The 23,680-nt window shown below is 32.4% G+C and overlaps 1 protein-coding gene across 1 annotated transcript in view; it reads right to left on the bottom strand.

The window, feature by feature from the left end:
- Positions 1–205: 205 nt before the first annotated feature.
- The window catches only part of eEF2 (eukaryotic translation elongation factor 2), a 37,412-nt gene continuing 13,937 nt past the window's right edge, over positions 206–23,680 (bottom strand). Inside the window, exons 6-13 of the mRNA XM_035366460.2 lie at positions 18,875–19,127; positions 18,583–18,778; positions 14,840–15,098; positions 13,643–13,894; positions 12,877–13,086; positions 12,600–12,782; positions 12,373–12,505; positions 206–502 (exon numbers count right to left, since the gene is read on the bottom strand). Of these exons, the coding sequence (XP_035222351.1) occupies positions 309–502; positions 12,373–12,505; positions 12,600–12,782; positions 12,877–13,086; positions 13,643–13,894; positions 14,840–15,098; positions 18,583–18,778; positions 18,875–19,127 (1,680 nt within the window). The 3' untranslated portion in view covers positions 206–308. The remainder of the gene's footprint in view (positions 503–12,372; positions 12,506–12,599; positions 12,783–12,876; positions 13,087–13,642; positions 13,895–14,839; positions 15,099–18,582; positions 18,779–18,874; positions 19,128–23,680) is intronic.

Here is a 23,680-nt window from a genome sequence, read left to right as displayed (position 1 = left end):
CTTGATCATTTCTAAGTTTCTGAGGTGATGATTATTTAAAGAGGATGTTATCGTCCCCCCTAAGAAAATGCATAATAAGAAATAACTGGAAACTTATTCAGTTGATCTGTCAATAAATTTAAAATATAAACTTTCTTAAATGGTGACTTTCTTGTATCGCTTAACATATCAAAATTTGAGTAGAAAATCTTAAATAAGAAAAAAATTGCATTGTCTAGCCAGCATTTTATTAGGTTTTAATACCAGTAACATTTACAAATAACAGCTGTCTAGCATTTTTTTTTTTTTTGTTTTGTTTAAAGAGTTCTTTATAATTTATCTAGATATTGATCAAGATCTGGTAAAGATTCTTTCAATCCTTTACGTTTCCTTGTGTCCATGATAATTTGGTAAGGTCTGGACTTTCCGTCTAATGGATCACCAGGTAGAATTTGCCAATGGTCAAATACACATTGTGGGAATGCTTGACCTCCAGTATTGGAACGCAGATCAGCTGTGAAACCTAAAAACGAAATACTTTATTAGGTACAATTTTTCTTTTACTACCAATAAAGAGAGCAACCCACACTATATATAAGAGTACAATAAAATTCATACTTAAAATAAAACCACCCGATTCAGGAAACTGAAGTGATATTTCACCATACCTATTTGAATAACATTTATGCTATCATGATGCAGTAAGTCCTTCCTGTTGAAAATCGCCCGCTTCTTTTCTTGGACTGTTGTCTTTAAATTGTCTAATTGCTGACAGTACTTTTCCGAAATGAGATTTTTGTTACTGGTCCTCGAATGCCCCACCATATACACAAAATTCTCCCTATTCAGGGTCAAATTTGGTTTAGAGGTGGGAGGGCAAGGTTTTCTGGGTTCACAATATGCCAGTTATCATCCAGTTCAAGAAGGGCTTCATTTTGTTTGGAGCAAGCAGAAATGTGCATATGATGACTCGATCATCCAAATTCTTCCGACTTAATTCATGTGGCATTCATCTTTAATCCACACCAAATATGGTTTGAAACGGTTTAATGAATGCCTTTCTGCGATCTCCGATGTCGTCACAAAAGGATCTTGCTGCAACATGGTCGTAACACCGTTGCCGATCAAAGATGATCGCCCAGAACGTGGCTTATCAGAAAGTTCGAAATCACCAGTTTAAAATTTTTTCGAACAATCTTCTGCATGCCTCATCAGAAACTGTACCTTCACCAAACACTTTCAATAAATTTCTACGTGCTTCTGTAGCATTTCTTTTTTGTTGAAATTTGTATAAAATACAGTGGCGTAAATAACTTTATCAGTGGCCATGGGTACACTATCACTTCACACTGAAGACTAACGTGAATCAACCTTGTTTTAGTTAACTTGTTACTTCAGTATGTATACATTAAGCAATAGAGAGCCGAACATACGCCTAAAACATGTTGTTATGTGTCGAAAATTGTTGTCATGAAACGGACATAACTTTCTGATAGACTGAATATGTTCAGAAGAGAATTTTCCATGGCATCTACGTACGTATCTCACACAACTCAAATACGAGTAGCCTCATGATGTTAAAATTTTTTATATAGGACTGCTATATACAACCGGTACTTTCCGATAGACTGAAGACATACATAAATATCTGATGAAAGCAGCAGATTCTGATTAAGCAACCATTTACAACAATGTAAATAATACCATGGCCCAGAAATATTTAAATAGTGCAGTTATTCTATATAATATGATAAACACCTTCCCCCCCTTTTTTTTTAAGTTTCTTATCAAACTACCTATTGCAAGTATCCTTATTAAAAGCTGTTACTAATCAAAATTTATTCATAGCTTTTTTGTAGCTAAAATTTGATGATTTCAGAAAATTTTAACAAGAAAACAGCCTTAATTTTCAAGTAAGATATTCTAGAATTTTTTAATTAATTATAAATTAAAATTATGTAACTTACACAAAATTTTGTCTTCATTTGTAGAATGGAATACACTACCAATAAGTTCTAAAGCAATGATTAGCCATAAACATTAATATGTCTAATTCATATATGCTTTCTAATCGGAGAATTTTTTCCTTTTCAAGCAGTAAGATTAGCAGAAAAAATCTCAGAAAAACTATGGCATAATCATTCTCATTTCATAGTTGAAAAGAGCATATTTTAAAAAAGGGAAGGAAATTAACAGTTTACTTGTATTTTAAAACAAGTTTAATCTGGAGAATAATCCTATTCCAAGTATAAATTAAATCAACACTTAAAAGTTTCTTTTCAATATGCATTCACATATCCTGATGTGTAACTAAATTTTATATAAAGGAGGCGCAATACCCAAACCTGATAAACAGAATTTTTTAAAATATTGCCTCTCCATGAATATTTGCCCAATCAAATTACAAACACAAATAATTACTAACATATTTTAAACTTTTTTCAATTGCATTCTCGTTGACAGAAAAAAATAACGTTTGCTGTAAAAATATTAATTTTGCTCGTACAATTTCCCAAGTACCACATTAACATGTTAAAGGTACTATCCCATCCACCATGAAATTGTCACCAAGCAGTGCATTTAATGCCAATTATGGATAATGGAACGTCGTAACATCTACGGTTGGTTTCTCTAAATCTGATTTTCTTAAGGCCTTTAAGAATAAGGATATAATTTAACTATTACCGCTATCCTCACATTTTGAGAGGTTGAAAATTTGGGACTTAATGACGACAGAATAATAAGCAGTGAAATTTTTTCAAAGTAATGGAATATACCATCAAAAAAAGGTGTGAAGTGGACAATATATACTCACCCGTAAATATGGCTGACAAAATGGAAATAGACAGGAAAAATTATGAGATGTGTGATAATGTTCTAAACAGAGATTCTAGTAAAATTCTAGAGGATAACAAAACAGTAAAAACTGACAAAAGCCTGTTTACAAAGCATATCAAACACTCTTTTTTAAATAAACAGGAATCAGGTCCTTCCGAAATCTGGAGGAATGATTGGTGAAACTTTCGCAAGATTTCTGTTAACTTTCATGGCTCAATGGAAGGCAATTTTAATGGTTGATGGCAGGTACTTGATTGCTTAAATGAAGACAAATCAGTTATTTCAAAAATCAACAGAAACAATTGGTGTAAATTTTGCAAGATGTCTACTTACATGTTTTGATGGTAGCCAACTACGTTTAATGGGAAGTCGCAATAAAGACTAACCTAATCTTTAAATGAAAACTCCTTAAGACATAGACATCCAAAAATTTTGGATTTAATTCACCTGCTTTACAAACTAAGAGGAGGTAAAGGAAATCCTTCAGGAATCTGGAATGCTTATGCAATGCTTAAGGATAACACATAAAGGGCTTGGCTGCAAATGAATTAACATAACCTTTCCTAACACATTCACTCACCGTTTTTACTACTGTCCATTACTGTTTATAAAGGAAAGGCATTCTCAAACATGCTAAACAGCAGTTTGGAACAGTCTTTTTATAACACATTAGAAACAGGAACTCCAAGCCGGGATAATCGCACATTAGTGTATGGCCAGAACCTTTATCCTCATATGTCTTTAACATCAGTAAAAATGGGATATTTAATGTGTTAGGTAGGAACTTTCTTTTTCTTTCCAAGTTATCTCCAAAAAAATGTTCTTTCTCAATTTTTTAACAGCTTTCTATAAATATTCCGCTTTTTCCCATTTTTCAAGAAAATCTTTACCATCAAGCTCCAGGCTTTTAATTAATAATAAAGCATCAAGAAAATAATGTTTCTTTACTCTTCTGTTCACTTTAAAATATCAATTAAACAATGAATGGGTGCACAATTTTCTCGTCTTTCAAATAGTGTCAATGTAAAACAATGGCTGTACACTTATTTTAATGAGTGGGTAACTGGATTTAAAAAATAACTTCAAGGTTTTACACTATGTACAATTAAATTATATATAACTGTAGATAAAAACTTTACCAGTAATATAACCATCTGCCACTGCTGCTGTTATGCAATTTCAGATTTTCCATAGTTGTAATTTTTAAATAATTCTAGAATAAGCATTTCAAATATAGTGATGAGTCGATACTACCGAACCGGGTATTTTGTAACGGGTACTGAAAATCGGTACATCCAAGTACCCGTTACTTAAGTACCGAAATTGGTACTTTTCAGTATTCGTTACTTCTGTACCGAAACGGGTACTTTTCGGTATTCGCTACTTTGTAACGAAAATATGCGTCTCTTCTCGGTATTTGTTACTGGAGAATCAATGAGGGTTCAGCTCACTTTGGTTTTGGTACGAGGACAGTAGTATCTGGTTGTATTTGCGAAATGGTGATATGCACTCCTTGTGTCCATGAATGACCTTGAAATAGGGCATGGAATGTCAAACGTGAAAAGGGGAAATTTCCATTCCGTTCGTCACGGAGACTAGAGTTTGAGGTAGTATAATTAATTGGACGAGTGTGAAATAGTGGAAATTTTTCGAAAGGCCGTTCGTTGTGCGTGTGGGGGGGGGGGGATAGTAGCAGTTGGAGTCACTGTTGCCGGCATTGCTCGCTTGTGATTGGAGTCAGTATAGTCAGAAGGGAAAGGGAGGGGAGCGCTAGATGATTTGCAATCCTAATTGCACATGTTTTAATTTTTCATCGTTTGTAGGGGAAAAACTGCATGGATCTGAAATGATTGATTAGGTTAAGTTGCTGTTGTTGGATTGGTAAATGGAATCAACTACCAAATAGATTACTTCCTTTTCCTCAACATATTTTTAGCATAAATCATGAAAAATATTTTTGGTTTGCTTGCTTAATAGGGCAACGTAAATCATATGATCCTTTTTTTATCCCGCTGTACCTACTTCAGAAAATGTCACAGCATCTAGTGGATCACTAAGCCAATCAACATAAAATACAGACGCAATTTTAAACTTTTCTAAAGAAAGAAAAAAGATAACCGACCCACTTATGATAATTCTTCCCCCTTCTAAAAACAGATTTTCATCTCGCCAAAAACTAAACCCAGAGCGCAGGATTGTCAATGCCTGCTTTACCCCCCAGGACATGATGACGCTCTCTCTGGAGCTTATTATAGTGGGGAAAAACTATCGAATGGAACAACGGAAATTATCCGAACATGTTTATGTAAACATACATGTCCCTCCCTTTTTCCCTTTGCATTTTTTGCTCTTTCATGCGTGCTTAATAGAATCATTACGCGATATTGCACTTACCCTTTTCACAGCGTAGTGCTGATTTTAGAATTTGCAGCTGGAGTGAACAGCGGAAGTCGTTAATAGAATTTTTTTATGCTTATCTGACGATGCTGATGACCATCTCCCAACTTCATCACTTTTCCCACAAGATTCATTCTTGTCTTGTACTGGTGAGTATCGGTACGTTATAGAATTGCTTAGTCTATCAGTTTCTTATGCCTCAGGAAAAAAAAAATTGGAATTACAAAATGTCCAGTAAGAAAAGGAAATTCAGCTTGGTTTGGCAGCACTTTTCCTATACTAATGAAGACGAAAAAGTTATGTGTGACATTTAAAAGACTTTTTATCCAACAAAGGTGGTTCAACAGGAAATTAAAAAAAAAAAAAAAAAAAAAAATTGCAAAGGAAGCATCCTTGTGTAAATCTGCACGAGAAACGCGCTTTGCCGAATCAAGATGTTGATGATATTGATGCCACTCCAGCCCGTTCTGTCGTCACTAGCCCTGCAGATGCTGGGCAACCATGCACATCCCAGCAGACTACACAACTCACAGTAGACAACAGTGCTTGTGATATTGTTGGTGTATTTTCACAAAAATCCCAATCCAGCATAATGCAGTTTGTCCAGAGAAATAAGATGGATGTAAATAAAAAAAGTAATTGATCTCGCACTGATCAAAATGGTATATAAGGATTTACAACCAATAAGTATCGTAGAAAATGAGGGATTCCGAGAATAATCAAAGGCTTTGAATCCAACCTATTCTTTACCTTCACGGAAAACAGTTTCTAAATCCTTGCTTCCTGCTGCTTATGAAGAAAATAAAGAATAGTTTAAAAAACATTCTTAGTGCTGTACAAAATATCTGTTTGACTGTAGACTGTTGAAGCAACCAAAAGGCTGAAAGTTACATGGCCGTGACAGGCCATTTTATTGACGAACACATGCAAAGGAAAACGGTACTGATTGACTGCTCAATTTTTGATGAACGTCATTCAGCCTAAAATATTGCAGAAAATATCATACACATTTGCCAACCATACTTTCCGATGGAAAAAGTGTCTTTAATAGTGACTGACAATGCCAAAAATATGATTAATGTTGTCGACAGCGAAATAAAGTTAAAACATTTAGGATGCATTGCACACTCTCAATTTGGCTGTCACAAATTCTCTAAATGAGGTTATTAACGACCTTCTAACGAAAATTAGGGATATTGTGATAGTTTACAGGAGAAGTAATATCGCTGCAAAAAATCTGCGAAAATATTTGTGCTCTAGAGAGGAAAGAAAAGACTTAAAAGTCATCTTTAGATGTGAAGACTCGTTGGAATAGTACGTTTTATATGGTAAAACGTTTCCTTGAAGAAAGATGCTATTCGAAGAACTGAAAGATGCTATTCGTTCTACAATGGGTTTGATGAACGACTTCCAGAGGCTCTTGATGTGCCAGAATGAGAAAGTGTCCAACATCTTTGTGACGTTTTGAAACCTTTTGAAAAGGTGACTTGCGAGTTGAGTTCGGAAAAATACTTGTCAGCATCTATGGCGCCTGTGTTAATCGGCGGACTTCAAAAATCTGTGAAAATCTGCTTAGTAAAAGTATTAATGTACAGTAAAAGTACAAAAATGTGGTACTAGTACTACATTGTGAATTGGGTAATAGATTTACAACTATTGATTTAAGAGAAGACATTGCTCAAGTCACTTTCCTTGACCCTCAAATAAAAAAATTGGGGCTCAAATGTGATGTCGCCAAAAAAATTGAAAGTGATATTATCTGCGAGTTATCGGTAGTTGCACAAACTACCCATAATCTTGTTGAGGATGTGGAAGAGGATGATGAAGAGATAGACGAATCATCAGTTTGGTTCAAGTTTGAGAGTAAAGTTAAAGACTCTCGAACTTCATCAGCTCCCGCAGCAGACGCGGCTATCGACAAAGCTGCAGCAGAAGTGAAAAGATACCTGCAAGAGCCCATTCTTTCCAGAAAATCTGATCCACTGGAGTGGTGGGAAAAGAATAAAAATGTATTTCCTAATTTGTAGGAATTATCACGGAAAAAATTAGGCCTTGTGTCTACTTCAGTGCCATGCAAAAGGGTGTTCTCTAAAGCTGGATTAATACTGAATGATCAGCGAAACCGTTTTAGTGGACAAAAGTTGAAACAACTAATTTTCTTACATTACAATTATAATATTTAATCATTTGTTGACCTTAAAATTCCAACCTAAGTTCAGCTTAAAATGTTTAGTTTCACTGCATTATTTTCAAAACTGTTTCTGGGAGTCAATTTTTTATGCTTAATTTTTCGTTACATATTTTAAGTGGTCTTTATAAAAAGAAATAGAAGGAATTAAATGCCTAAAATTTCCATAAAGTTAAAAAATATGATACTTTTATAACTTTTTTCACAGCCTATCAAAGTTTTGTTTTAATTAAATGAAATATTACTTCATTCAAATAACAATTTCTTAAAAAAATATTATTTTGAAATTGTATTTAGATCATTAATATAATATAAAGTTCTACAGTTCTATTATTTACTTAGCTGTACTCACATATGTTAAGTTCTCATATAGTTGAAAGCATGCTCTCTTATTTTCTAGTGTTTAAATCATCTTTAATTTAAATTTTTATATCGAATGTACTTATTGAATTCATATAATGCCATTTTACAAATATTTTTGTTCCTTTTTGCTGTTACAGCATCCAGATATCACGTTCTCGTAGTTTTAAAGACATGCTGCCTTATTTCCTAGTGTTTTTAATAATGTATCACTCAAAATTCTTATGTCGAATGCGCCTTGGCTGTAATTTGAGTTTTAAAAATATTTTTTACCATTCTGTTGCATTTTTGTGTTTACAGCAGCTACTCCATCCAGGTATTACGCTTTCACAGTTTTAAACCCTTTGCTATCTTATTTTCTAGTGTTTTTTGATAATCTTCAATTCAAAATTGTTATATTGAATGTGCCTTTTAAAATCATATTGTGCGTTTTTAAAAATATTTTTAACCATTTTGCTGAAATTTACTTATAACTGTAGCACATCCAAATATATTACATTATCTCACTTTTCAAAACATACCTCATTTTCTAGTGCTTTTGGTAATTCAAAATGTTTAAATCAAATATATATGTTTATGCATTTTTTAAAATCATATTTTTTGTTTTTAAAAATATTTCTAATCATTTTGTTATTTATTGTACGGTGCCAAATGTCCAAAAGTACAAATTTAACTCAAAATAAACCTAAATGTAATTTAAAAAGGAAAAGTATAAACATTTTTGTGGAAAAGCTCTTCAACCATTCATAGACTCCAACCTTCAGCAAACCTTGTCAGTAGTCAACGCGCGAACGACATTTTTACAACTTTGAAAATGTGCGCGTAGCGTATGTTGTAATTAACCATTCATTAATTTTAAATTAATAATTAATTGTAATCAATTTTATTACATTTAAAATCCATATACATATAAAACTGAATAATTAAAAATATACCTTGTAAATTATATGCACATTTAATTAGAAATTTTCTTTTAACTCCTCAAGCATTCACTAATAAAAAGTACTTCAAATCACTACTAATCATAGAAAAAAATCAGAAGCTATAAATCATATCTTTATTCTGGATATGATTTCTACAGGGAAATAAAATTTAAATAACCAAGAATGATACATATAAGTATTAAACAAAATACGCATAATTTATGAATGCAAAGATTTATACGTAGCATGCTTAGCAAGCTTAAGTTCTGATTTTGAGAATGTTTTTTTTATAACACAGTTCTTCATTTGCCTGCATATTTATTTTTTCAATCAAAACTGCTTCAAGAGTTAAGACCTAAATTTGGTCGAAATTCCGTCTGATTTTTTTTAACAATAGAAAAAATTCTTTCGCAAGCTGCATTTGAATGAGGTATTATTAAGACAGCAAGCATTACAGAAGGCAATACTTTGTATTTAATACACCCATTCATATTTTTTATTTTGGCAATTTCTCCCCATGCTATATCAATACGCAAATCTACAATTTCTTTCAAATCATCTACTTGATACATGGAAAATTCAATTTCTACTTGATTAAGACATTTTTCATCAATAATGGATGGAAAAGTATTCATCAAGTAAAGAACAGATGAAAATGAGACTTCAGTTCTCAAGTTGCATGTTTTAGAAATGGATCACTCAGTGGAAATTTATCAATTATATATGAACATGCAGTTACAAAAAAAGCTCGCACAGAATTGAAAAATGATTTCACTTCACTTTCATTCAACTTGGCATTTTTTAAATATAGTCTTGTTTCCGCACCAATCACTAAATTTTCATTTTCTTTTTGTTTACTATACTTCTGAAATGGAATAGACGTTAGAGTAACATCTTCATTTTCTTTAGAAATTACTGATGGTTTTACGAATCTAACAAATAAATTCATTAAAAGTTCAAAAAGTTCTCTTTTCAATTTATGTATATAAGGAGCTTGTTGCTGCAAATTAGTATTTACTGTTATAAACAAAGGCAAAGTATTTTTCAAAAATAACAAGTACAATTTGGTGGTCGGTGACTGTAAAATTTTTTTAATGTTTTGCAATCTCTTTCCTTCATTCTCACTGGCAGAATCCGGAAACATTGCTTTGAAAAGCTCTTTGGAATGATCCGAAACAGAAAGCAGTAGATTATGTTCAATTAAAAAACGAACAAAATAGCATTCGGCTTTTATAGGATCTGTTTCATCATCTTTTATTAAGAAATTTGTTACTTCTTTAGATTTTACGGTGCCAAGTTCTATATGCTTTTGAGAAAACACATGCCGTTTACAGTCATCTTTTCCGCCATGAGCAACTGAGAAGTCTTTGTTGCATACACTGCAGTGTGCGTGATTCAAAGAAATTTCGGACGCTTTAATGCATGGAAATTCTGAAGAATATGAATCTTTAAACTTCTGCTTTGATAATTTTGGCTTCTTCGTTCGAGGCAGCATTATGATTAAAAATCTTTCACCTGATTCACAGTTCACAAGACACATGCTAAGCTCTCGCCGTAAACTACACAATGCAGCCGAATGCAGCCTAAACACGCATCAGCGAGGAACCTGGGAGACAGACAATTAGGTGGAACTATTGATAAGTCGTTAACGGTTGGAGTTACTGATCTACAATTGGCTAATTCTTTAAAACTAGGAACGCACTCAACACGTGATATATGATAACACGAGTATTCAGCCAATCATCGGATGAATTAGTTGGTTCCGTTTTGCGTACTGGTTCTCCTGCTCTTGTTTCTGTAAAATCTGTAGTTTTTTCCATACTTTTCGTAGCTCGTAGTTTTTCATGAATTTCCGTAGAAACTACGGAGATTCCGTAGTAGTTGGAGTCTATGTGTATATGAATAAATGTGTAAATTTTATTTTATGCCAGTATCGTACAATTAAACAAACAAGGTCATTTATGTTATATTTAATGTTTAAATTATCTTACTTTTTTATTCAGAATTTTTAATATATACAGGGAAGAGTAGAGAATAAGAGATTTATCTTTTTTAAAATTTGGTAGCTTGAATAAGTTTTATTTTGCAGTGGTACTGAAGGTCATTATCTTATCTATACGTGGGATAAAGGTTTGTGATTATTTTAATGTCTAGACCCTACGCACCCCTATGCCCTTTACTACTGAATTGTAGGTATTAAACGACTTCTGTGGTGTGTTATTTATCCGTATAAATAAAAATTATCATGTTAAAACAGATTGATCATTAAATTTCTGATATTTACTTAGGAAACTGCATCCTATCGGGTTGCTACACAGCTAGTTATAGTTAATTTTCTATTTTAAATTTATTGCAACATTTTTACTCATAGTATAATGTTGCATCAAAATTTCTATTTTCCGATTTTTTTTCCTTTGTTTACCTCCAACAACACAACACAGCCGAAAAAACATAGAAAATCTTCAATATCACACAAAGAAAATCTTCCGACGTTTTTCAAGTATGCAACTATGTTTATTTGGGGCTGTCCATAAATGATGTCACACTTTTCTGCAACATTTTGGACCCCCCTCCCCCTCTTTGTCACAAAGTGTCACACTTCAACATACCCTCTTCCCCCTTTGTCACATGTCACGCAATATTACGTAAACTTATACTTGCAGTTCAAAAATGTAGCACTACGTTATAGATCATATTCAGACTTTATTTTTAAATTTAAACTACATGTTTTAATGACATCTGTAAATATAACAATAATAATGATTCGTGCACTTATTTTGTATGAAATAAGAGAAAAGTTTACAGCAAAAACATAATTAATACACAACAGCAACAAAATTACAATTTCTTCCGCTACCCTATTCTTAAAACCTACTCTGAGAGCCTTTTTTTTTTGGAAAGAAAGGAATGTAAATAAAAAAAAAAAAAAAAAACACATGAAAGTTGCTTTTGCCCTAATTAAGGAAATACCTTCAAATTTTGGTAATTTCAAAATAACTTCAAAATTCAATCTGCTGATTTTAAACATTTTTATTTTAATCAAAATATGATTCCCCCGTCTTGTCACAAACTGTCACAATTTCACTAACCCCCCTCCAAGCGTGACATCATTTATGGACGACCTCTTTCACGAAATTGATAGAGCACCCATAGATTTTGCTGCACCTGCACACAAGACACAACCAAAAGCGAAAATGTTTTCATCCATCCACTTCCTGCGCCAATCCTCCCAACCCCCACTGGCCATCAAAGACAATCTACACAAACCCAACACCAGAAACTACCTGCCGCACTCTCCTGCTCCTCTGATACTTCTGTAGTTGACAGGTTTTCTGTTCAAAATCTTACTCCGTACAGATAAAATCAAACACGTGGTGACATGGCAGTTTCTTCAGTGCGCAAAATCGCTAGCTGCATATTTCGGTACTCCAAATCATTACTAGGGTACTCCGGTACAGCAAACCGTTACTCGGGTACTCTGTACTTAAAATCAGTTTTCGGTACTTTTCAAAGTAATGGTTACTTGAGTAACAGGTATTTTGTACCGGGTACAAGAAAGTACCGAATTTGCCCATCACTATTCAAATACAGCCTGATTATCAGAGACTGAATGTACTAAAAAAGGATGGAATTCACATTACACATATTTAACATCACCAGAATACTTGTAAAATCATTTAAACTTACCAAAAGATTCATTTACTGGTAAGTAAGCCTTAACAACAAACATAGGTGTTCCAGGTACTTGAGACTCTTCAAACACGTGGCCTCGACGTCTATTCAGTACACCATAAATACCACCAACAGCAGCCTCAGGACACTAAAATATTTTAACACAATAATTATAACAAAAATATTTTTAGAACTATGCAAGTGCAAATATAATTCAAATGAAACTCAATTTTATGAAATACCTGAATTTCAACTAAATACACTGGTTCCATAATACGGGGTTGGGCTGTTAATACAGAAGCATAGAAGCATCTTCTGGCAGTTGGTATAATTTGCCCACCACCTCTGTGAATAGCATCAGCATGTAGAGTTACATCATATATATTAAATCGTACTCCTCGCATGTTTTCTTCACACAGGACACTCTGAAAAAAATTAGTGTAAGAAAATACAAAGAAAATACAATCTATAACAGTATAACTTTCTGATCAACATTTACTTCCAAGTAATGAATCATACTTCTTTGGTTGCCCACTGGAATCCAGCTATTACACTGTCCTTGATTTCATTCAAATATTGTACACCTTTTGTTACATCTACCAATAAGTTAGGTCCAGTTCCCTCTGGTCCAAAACACCAGATTTTTCTTGCTTCAGTGGCATCCCACTCATATTTATCAACAAGATAACGAGCACGAGCCTTGAAATCATCCTTAGGGTTAACAGTTCCCTAAAATAAAATTTAAGAATGAGCATTAAAAGGTCCAGGTAATTAACAATATTAATTATTTTTATGCAATTTTAATAAAACTAAAATTTGTTACATTAATTATACAATTTCCATGCATCTGACATAATCTGAATGCTATATACTGCCTTAATTAGAACATGCTACATTAAAGAATGCCAAGATAAAAGAATTTACAATTAAACTACAGCTGTTTACTCACACAAACTACTGTTTTATAGCTTTTTTGAATACCTGTTAAAAAGCACTGTTGCAGCAAAAAAAATCAATTCCAGTTTAGAATTTTTCTTAACAAATTTAGAACTTTTAAAGATATACACTACGCATTAAACCAGGTATCGTCTACCAATATAGAATACAAAATGCATACTACAGAAGAATTTTGAATAAATACGTACAAATCATGTTATAAAAGAAAATGGGTTTAAGCTGGAATTATTTACTAGCAACATAATGCTCTAACATGTTACACATTAAGGCAATAAACTTAAATATCTTAAATAAAATAATGATACACATTAAACCAAAAACCCTGTACCTTATCAATATCTTCAGGTAACCCATCAGGCATAGGAGCAGCTTTCATGTATAGTCTGTTGTGTTTATTAGGAGATTTTGACAGACACATAATGCCAGATTCTTCAGCAACACTTTCTCTGTATGAAACAACAGGATCGGTCTTTTTGAGAGGAATGCAAGCATGATCTTCTTCCAGATCTTTCAAGCAAATTTCCAAGTGCAATTCACCAGCACCAGCAACAATATGCTCACCAGATTCTTCTATTATACACTAGAAAGCAAACCAAAGCTCTACAGTTAAATAGCTAAAACAGAATGCTTATCTTAATCAGTAATCAATGTTTAATTAAAATTTCTGAATATTTACAAATTATTTTGATCAATACCATTTATAATACAATAGCTCAGTAAAAGAATAATCCAAACTTAAATCAGAAAATTTCTTATACCTGTTCTTTTAAATGTCCAGTGCAAAAATGAAAGAATAATAAAGATAATTTGCCAAAATTACCTAAAATGTATTGATACAGTAAAGAATACAAATTTCACTCCTTAAAATCAAGAAGTCAAATTCGATTCAGCAAAGCAAAACATTTATACAACAGTGTTGGTATCAAATCAAGTAAGCATAAAAAGCAGTCTATTACTGCTTCACTTTGTTTGCATTAAGTTATACAGTTTTGTTCATGGGCAGAGCAGCAGAATGAGATGAACTGGACTGGAGGCAGAAGAAAGTTCAGGTGGAAAGAGCTTAAAAGTTAACTACAATTTATGGAAAGTTTCGGAAAATTTCCTATATTCATACCCAGAAGGCAGATAAAAGTATTCTAAAACCTATATACATATAATGTGGGTAACCTTAGTAATGCATCTTATAAAGTAAAATAGTAAAACAAAAATACTACTATTAGTTGAATCTTCACATAAAATTTTATTTCTACAACAGATTAAGAAAATAAAAATTAAATACAATTTAATAAGAAAATAATGCTGAAAATTATCAGGAATGGAAGAATGAAATTTACCCAACTTTACCTACTTGTACTTTCAATGGTACAAGCTACAAATCAAATTCTGTATCTACAGAGAGATTTGACATAAAATCAGGAAAGTTGGCAACTAAGCACCCCAATTAAAATACAGGATTAGGTAATACATTCAAATAACTAAATACAGGATTAGGTCCAAAATTCAAATAACTCAAAATATAAGTTACCTGGACCATAGGATCTGATTTAGCTAAGCGTTTTAGACCTTCAACTAATTTTGGCAGATCAGAAGGATGCATGGGCTCCACAGCAACTCTTACAACAGGACTCACAGAGAACTTCATCACTCTCATGTTATGTGCTTCTTTGAATGTTGTGATAGTACCAGTTTTAACCAAAAACTGATCCACTCCAACTAGACCACAGATGTTACCACAAGGAACACTTTCAATGGGCTCTACGTATCGACCCATCATCAGAACAGTTCTAAAAATAAAACAGTTCTTTAGAATATTAAAAATACATATACTTTCAATAACATTTTTACATGAAAAGAAATATTTGCCTTTTCAGCTCTTTTCTTAAACAGTTAACTCTTTTTAAATAAAAAGGTAATATAAAACAAGCAAAAATAAATCTCAAAAGGACAATCCTTGGCTTTCTTTAGACTTCTGTTAAACTGAGATATGTAGTATTAGGAAAATGAATGCAACTACATATCAAATACCTATATAGTAATACTAGGCTAAAGAATATTATTTAACAAAAATATCACAACACATTAATAAATAAAACCTTCAACCTTAAACAGACAAAAGAAAAATTGAGCTAATTTTTTATAAAAATTATAATACTACATAAAGTTTCTAATCAGGACACAAACTTTCTCCTGAATTATAAACAGAAATATATAAATTTCGGCCCAGATCAATTGAAGTGCACCCCCCAAACAAACATTATCTGAGGTAGTATAACGATTTTGCAGGTTTTATCTGATGAAGATTCAACTATTCAAATCACATTTCCAGCCCTTGAGTGGAAAGTTAAAAGTGCTGGTTTTCCTTTTTTGGTATAACAAAGAATTAGGTCTTTATCCACCACAGTCGCACTTTTTTTTTATTTCATTCAGCCCATTTTGTTTAATCTTATTATCTTAAGAAAATAAAAAGTTCTAGTACAAGATAACACCTGTAAACTGAAGTCAGGAGATCAGTAGAAGTTGGTGATTTTTCTTTACTCAATTTAATTTTTTAGATGTTTTCCCCGATGACTCGGTGTGTTCCTTTTTCCTTAGCAAATGATTAGAAACATTGCAGAGACCTGGAAAAGTGGCAACCATGTCTCTGGCACTTCAATTTCTTCCAGTTCTATAAAGCCACTTCTAAAACTATCAACAGACTTTAAAATTTTAATCTTGCAATTCAGCAGTTCTAAATTTTCTTTTAATTATTTAAATTGATTTTATCGATCTTGAAATTCAGCAGTTCTAAATTTTCTTAATTATTTTAATTTTATCTTCAGAAAAATGACTTATTAAGATCACTTAAGAATTTTAATAACTTCTGATCCATGTTCCAATTTAGAAATTATTTCTTTACTCATTCTTTATGACCAAAATGTTTCATCAAAATATTCAATACCTATTTGACGAATCCGGTTACTAAAAGGTTAGTATTCTCAGTATCTTTCACCTGGAAAATGCCACCACAAACTGTAAAGAAACTCATAAAGTTGAGAATGAAAATATTTCAGTTTACTCTATAGCGAGAATTTTCAATATGGAAATAAAAGAAGTCACTAAACTAAAAATTATATAACTTTTTCCCAAACAAGAAATTATGCGTCTATAAAGTTAAAAAGATATACGAGGAACAGGGACCACACTGGCACGACTTTAAATTGGAATGTTTTATTTTAGTTTTTAAATGGCACTAGATGATGATTAAAGTCCATCATATTTTTAAATAATGTTTTACCCAACAATATGCATTTCCAGTTAACAGTTTTGTTTGATCAGAGGAGTTTGAACATGTAAATAAGTGCATAATTCCTTCGGAATAGGAATGGTTCATTCATTCATTTTGTCTTATGAAATTTGTACATATTGTGTAGTATAAGTAGTTAAAAATTTTCAGTTCTCATATTTCCTTTTCTGAATATTGTGTTTGTGTGTGCATATAAAACTTTCTATTAAATAAATTATCTTTCAATTTCTAAATTATTTTAAATATCACAAATATTTTATAACAGTACATATAACTGCAGTAATGATTTTAAATTAAATTCGGCTCAACAAGGAAATTTGCCCAATTCCGCTTCATATATATTTTCAGAGCATGCGATCCAGAAAAAGCACTTCTTTTGCCAGTCCTAAATAAGTTAAACTTGCAAAAGTTTACAATTGGGCACCCTTTGTTTTTTTGGCCAGACAATTCAAGATGGCCGCTACACAAAACCAAGTCAAAGAATTGCACAAACTCGGCATTGCGCACTGCCTTGACGATTTAATCATTTCATAAATATTTCATCTTAATTTTGCCGTTTCCACATATCTTGCTAGATTAAATTGATTCTAGAATCGCAGTAGACCTGACAATTTCAGATCTTTGAATCCCTACTGTACTACTTTTCTAGCATGTTAAGCAACTGTTCTCTCAAGTTAATTCTGTTCAGCAACTTGGTGCTATTATTGTACACACACAATGATTTTTGTAGGCTCAAAAACTTGATATTTTCTCAATTAAAAATACAGAAATCAAACAATGTCAGAACACAGAAACACACAAAATTAGAGCTTTTATTCCCTTTTGTAGACTCAATGTGATGTTTTCGAAATTAAAAAATACTGAAACCTGAAACAATATTTAACGTCAAAATACAGCAATGTGAAATTGACAACACACAAAATTAAGAGTTCCTATTGCATTTTTACTTCCCTTAAAAGGAATTTTTACTTCTTATAAGGAAATATTGGAATTGCAAATTTTTAAGTGTCTTATTTCAAAGAAAATTTGCAATTTAACAATGTTTCTGCACATCTGTACATAAGGACAGAATAAAGAATCCTTTTCCAAAACAGGTTAAATTGAATTCAGAAGAGATTTTTCTCATGATGTCTGTAAATAACAACGTATGTAACTCAAAAACGAGTATCTTCAGAACTTTGAAATTTTGTATATAGGACTGCTATAACACTGTAGTTAGTCGTGCACCTATATTTTTGGTTGCAATCGGCTGCAACAAAAATTATACAAATATTTATATATATCCACTCTGTTACTTGGCTCCATGAGCTCAGATTTTTGTTTTGTTGTTGTTGTTCTTATATGTTAGTAGATTTTGCATTTTATGCTTTAAAAATGATTGAAATATGGCATTCTTATCTTCTGGTTAAGGTTATTATGCCTTTATTTAATCTGCAGGCAATAGATGAAGAATTATCAAGAATTTAAGTCCCACTAAGCCTAATGGTGCAGCCGTATTTGTTTACATTTGAAACTTGGCAGAATAGTGAATTAAAAGTCAATTTCTGCACTTTCAGCATCTTTTTGCTGAGTGGGACCAAAAGTAAATTTTCTGTTTGGTGCACCACGAAAATCTACCTTCTTGCCATTTGGGCAGAGCGCTTGTTAGTCAAATTTTATTCGTAAAACCAGTTTTTAATTTTATTTATATTTTTCAATTTTTAATACGTTTTATGTACCTTTGCCTTGTATCAAAGAGAGAACTAAATTAATTGAATGAGAAATACATATCTAATGAAATTCAAGGAAATTAAGATAAAACTCAGGAAAAATGTGTATAATGTAATATAAGAAGGTTGTGATGTACACATATTTTTAATTTTAGGATGAGATGGTTTTAATCAAACTACTCTAATAAGAGATGTGCAAAGCAATAAATATAACACAAAAGTGTCTAAAGTAAATTGCAATTACAAAACTTTTATGTGCATCAAATATACACCAACCTTTGAATTGCTTTTTCTGCAAGATCATCCTTCTTGCCAGGTGTATAGTTTGGTCCCATAATCCTTACTTTCTGACCAGAAGATGCAGTACCCGCATAAACACGGCCGAAAGCATAGAAACGTCCTTTGTCATTAGTCGGTACCATTTTGGAAACATACATAATCATATGACCATTGGGATCACAGTTTTTAACCGCTGCAATAAAAAAAAAAAAAAAAACAGCCTTTATTCTACATCACCTATTACAGAACACAAATTATAACATTTAAACTTAATATATTAAGACCTTACCAACTGCAATGTCATCATCATGTGGACCTTCATACAGAAGTTCCATTCTGTACCTCTGGGCAGTAACAGGTGATGGAAGATGAATAGCAATCATCTGAAGTAAAGTATCACCAGCTGGCAACCAAGTTCTCATCACAACTTTCAATAAATTTTTCCCATCTTTTTCTTTATCATCACCCTTCAGGACAATATTCAGCTTCTCTAAAAGACGTGCAGTTTCTTCCTTTTTGTAATTCATTATAGCGTCAAAGAGCTGAAATAAGTACATTTATATGAATTCATCACAGTTACTTCTTTATAACAAATGTTGATACATTTAAATTAAAAATACTCCAAAATATTGATTACTTTCTTGTACAGTCAAAAGTCGTTAATCCAGACCTCAAAGTTACAAACTTTCTGTTCATGCATTCAAGCATGCGCGTAATACCTTTACGCATGCTCATAAACATGCATGCACTTTTAATGTATAACCGACGGTATAAGCTAAGCTAAAATTATATATTTCAGTTAATGTTGCAGATTGCGTTGTTCCATACCTGCCAACCTCTAAAGATAAAAATTCAGAAGATTTCTCCCCCAAATTCAGATCATTTCTCGAAAATTCAGAAGAACACAAAGAATTAATAATATCATGCTTTGATATTAAAAAAATAACAATTTATACAAATAGAAAAAAGAAAATTGTACTTACATTAGTAAATTTCAATTAAGTAGTAACTAAAAAATTTATTAGGAAACATAAAACAAGAACTTGATGTTACACAAAAAAATTATTGAAATGAACTTAGAGTGCATTTTTTGGCTTTAGCCAAAAATTCTTTGGAAAATTTCCTGTCATAACAATTAGTTTCCTCATAACATTTAGCAATTAAAATGTTTTCTAGAGTTTTTGGTGAAATTGAAGAACAAAACATAGTTTTGTTTTTCTTCACAACACTGAAGACTCTCTCGCACTCAGCATTACTGTGTGGAATTACGAGAACAGCACATAAAACTCTTTATCATATTTTGGTGTTCCATCAGCACTTCTGTAGTTCATCTAAAGCATCATTATGGCATTCATTTTCTTTAATTGTTAACAAAAATGGAAATTTATCAATAAAAAAACGAATCTTTTCAAAAGATGAATTTTCAATTTGTTTCAAATTTGCCACTTCAGCATTTAAAAGAACTTCATTTTGCAAAGGAAACTTCCTTACAATGTAATCACAGGCTGAGGAAAAGTACTTTCTAACACACGGAAATTCTTTTTTCTCATGATCTTTCAAAGAATTTACAAGTTCTCTGGTTTGATTTCCAATTATAAGATCATTGTCATCCTTTTGATTTGCCAAAGTATTATAGGCAACACGAATCAACACACTGTTTTTCACAACGAACGGTTTTACAAACTTAGTATGAAGTTCTTTCAAAAGATCATTAAGAATTCGGATAAGCAGGGGAGATTTTGGCGAAGCTGATTGTAGAAGGGTATTTACACTTTCAAAAATCTTAATGGCACTTAACACAAAACTACAATATGCTTTGTTCAAATCTGAAGAAAGAAGATAGAAAATCCTTTCCTCCCGGCTAATAGAAGACTGTTTTTTTGAAAAAATAATCTGGCACCCACAAAGAAGAGTGGGAGAAACAAGTTCAGCACATAGGATTGGCTGGTTAAGCGGCGAATTGGGAGAAACCGCAGGTTACTGGATTCGAAGTAGTCGGTAGTTGGCGATAAAACACGATGCAATTGGCGAAAATCACTGAATTGGCGATAAATTCTAAAATTTCGACGAAAATCACTAAAAACACTTGAAAAAGGAAAAAAATCGTAAAAAATGGATTACGATCATAAAATCGTAAAGATTTTCTTTTTCATAAAAATTACGAAAACTTTGTAAAAGTTGGCAGGTATGTTGTTCCTTAATCTTCGAATTGGATCCGGCTTATTATTTTTTGCAGACTGTTAGAGCACTTTTATAAAACTAAGCTTGAACTTTCAATTATGTGAAATAGAATTTTCGATGCTGGAGCTACCAAAGGATCTACAAAGCGAAAGCATGTTTCGAAGTCCATCAAACAAAAAGTGGAATTGCAGCAAAAAATGGCATATGCTTTTGTTTCTCTAAACATTCCGAAATCTGTTTATCAATTTCACGCTGCTCTGCAGGGAAGGTGAACGTCACGGCATGCGCGCAACTAACTGGAAGTTGATCTGTCAGCACTATCCTTATCTTCAGGGCAGATGTTTTTATTTTATTCGGCTTATAATTCATGACTAAACGTAGTATTTCATCTCGATGTACTCTGGCTTTGATATAATTTAAATCAAATTCATTATAAATATCACGAATACACAAATAGTTTTCTGGTTGCAATTTTCTAATTTCGACTATGCGTTATGTATGCTTTATGCATGCACGCGTTGAAAGAAATGTTTAATAAAGTAAACAAATAAATATTAAGCTTTTTTTGTTAATTTTGATACCATTTAGATCATAATTGTTCTTTATTTCATAATTGACAGTTTCATATTTTTAATTTTATAAATTCTGCATGCCATCTTACCAGATTTAAACTGATGATATATATTAATTCAGAAGGCAAACAACAAAAATCAGCGTTATTTACAAAATTTTCACAGGACTAGTTTCGATGGTTTTACCGAACCACCATCCTCAGCTGCAGAACCGCAAATGCATTTTGGTTCTGCAGCTGAGGATGGTGGTTCGGTAAAACCATCGAAACTAGTCCTGTGAAAATTTTGCAAATAACGCTGATTTTTCTTGTTTGACTTCTGAATTAATATTTATTCGGCGTGCTATTGTGTCTTGATGATCTTTAATCCGGAAAAATCGATAATCCAGAATCGCCGAAGTCCCAAAGAGTCTGGATTAAAGACTTTTGACTGTAGTCAAAATTTTTTACACCCCTTCTCAAAGTCTAATTCATTAAAGGCCAACTCAATGCTTATATTTAAAATGCAGTGAACATAAAATTACATTTCATACATGTTACACAGAACACAGGAAATTCTTAAATTTATCAAGTATCTATAAAACAAATTTGAAATAACAGTATTAACCACTTTAAAGAACATGTTATGATGCCATTTTAAAAAACTTCACATAAATTCACAAATCACTTTATATAACTGTTTAGGTGATCTTGATGTAAAATATATTCTTATTTAGTTCTTAGGCTAACTTTATTTTACAGTTTTCTTACACTTTGATACTGAAAAAATTTTAGAAGAAAATATAACTGTACAAATGTACAAATATAACTTTAATATATAACCTATTGTATAGATAAACTTAGATAAAACTCATAATCTGCTTTCCCCCTTTTAAGAAATCACCTATTTGCAACAAAGATTCTTGTGTGTAGTTTAATGGATTCACAGAGTGGTGCATCTATATCGCAAAAGGAAGACCCTTGAAAGAGCTAAATGGTTAAAACCCTAGGGAGTCAAATTTGACATTTCACTCCACTTTTCAGCCTGAAAAATGGGGAAAAAAGACATGGCCACTAAAGTGGACAACCCCAACTTTTCAAAGAGAGGACTCTATGGCCACTATAATGGCCATCCTGTCTTCAAAAGGTTAAAGATAGCCAGCGTGTACATACATGTTTCAAAATTTGTCTCATTTCAATATTATGCAGCTGTTGGAACTGTTTCAATTTTCCCTTCCTTTTAGAACTCCTTTCAAGATAATAAATACCAACAATGTGTTCATCCACATTTATTGGTAAAGAAGCTGGCCCTTTTTCAGCTGTTAAATTTAGTAGGTGACAGGTACACATCATAATCTGCAAATCTGAATTTTCCTTTCTTAAGATGCCTGCAACACCAGTCTTCAAGCCTACAATTATTGGTGCATTATTGGCACCAAGTGCTAAGCAATTATCCAGAGGGACTGCATTTTCTTTTAAAGTTTTTATAATTAGTTGTGCTATATTAAAACCTGTCGAATGCCCTTCTAAAGTGGGAGACAGAAAGTAAACTGCACTCAATTTCTGAAGACTCTGGATTAAAAAAAAAAAAACAATTGGATACAGTTTTGAATCAGTATTATTGCTTCCATCTGTAGAGGCAGAACGGAGCTGTTTTAATGCAATCAATAACATAAGATTTATTTTTCAAACCCATTCCATTTGTTTCCAAAGAAAAATTTAACTATTCGTTTTTTTTCAAAACAACTTATGTCCTTGTGTTTCATCGTACCCACATATTTGAGAACATCTGCCCTTCCACCATGCGAAATCGAAAAATCGCAATGACAGATGGTACACAACGCAAATTTATTACATTTCCTTGAGGAAATAATGGAAGGAAAGTCAAATGTGTGCAATTTGTGAAACGTACACGAGTATTTCACCTTTCTCGCAGACATAACAAAAGGTGATAATTTCTAAAACTGCTTTCCAAAGGCACGTGTACTCGCACAACTCAGGACAAGATGAACGAAATAATGAAAGAACATCCAAATAACAGCTTTCAGCTTGCTTTGTGCTCATTGACTAATATATGCCAGATGACACGCAGTGCAGCTCAATGCTCATTGGAGAACTGGAGAACGACGTTTCTGGATACGCATGCTCTCACTCACGAAGCAGAAATTCTCATCTGATACGTAAGGGTTTTGTTTTAGATACAATCTAGAGAAAATTCAATTGCTTTCAGATGTTCAAAATCATTTTTTTCGTTCATATAACAAAGTATTAAGCGAAGTTCCATAAAAATCATGAGAAATATTAAGAATAAGAAAAAGTCAGGAGAAATATATTGTAAATCGGATTGGCGGGAGAGCAGTCGAA

The sequence above is a fragment of the Stegodyphus dumicola genome, chromosome 4, assembly GCF_044657685.1.
Source record: "Stegodyphus dumicola isolate Sdum_Otavi_A_Nest chromosome 4, ASM4465768v1".
Taxonomy (NCBI): domain Eukaryota; kingdom Metazoa; phylum Arthropoda; class Arachnida; order Araneae; family Eresidae; genus Stegodyphus; species Stegodyphus dumicola.
Note: the sequence above shows the minus strand (reverse complement) of the source record. Positions and strands in the feature narration are given on the sequence as shown.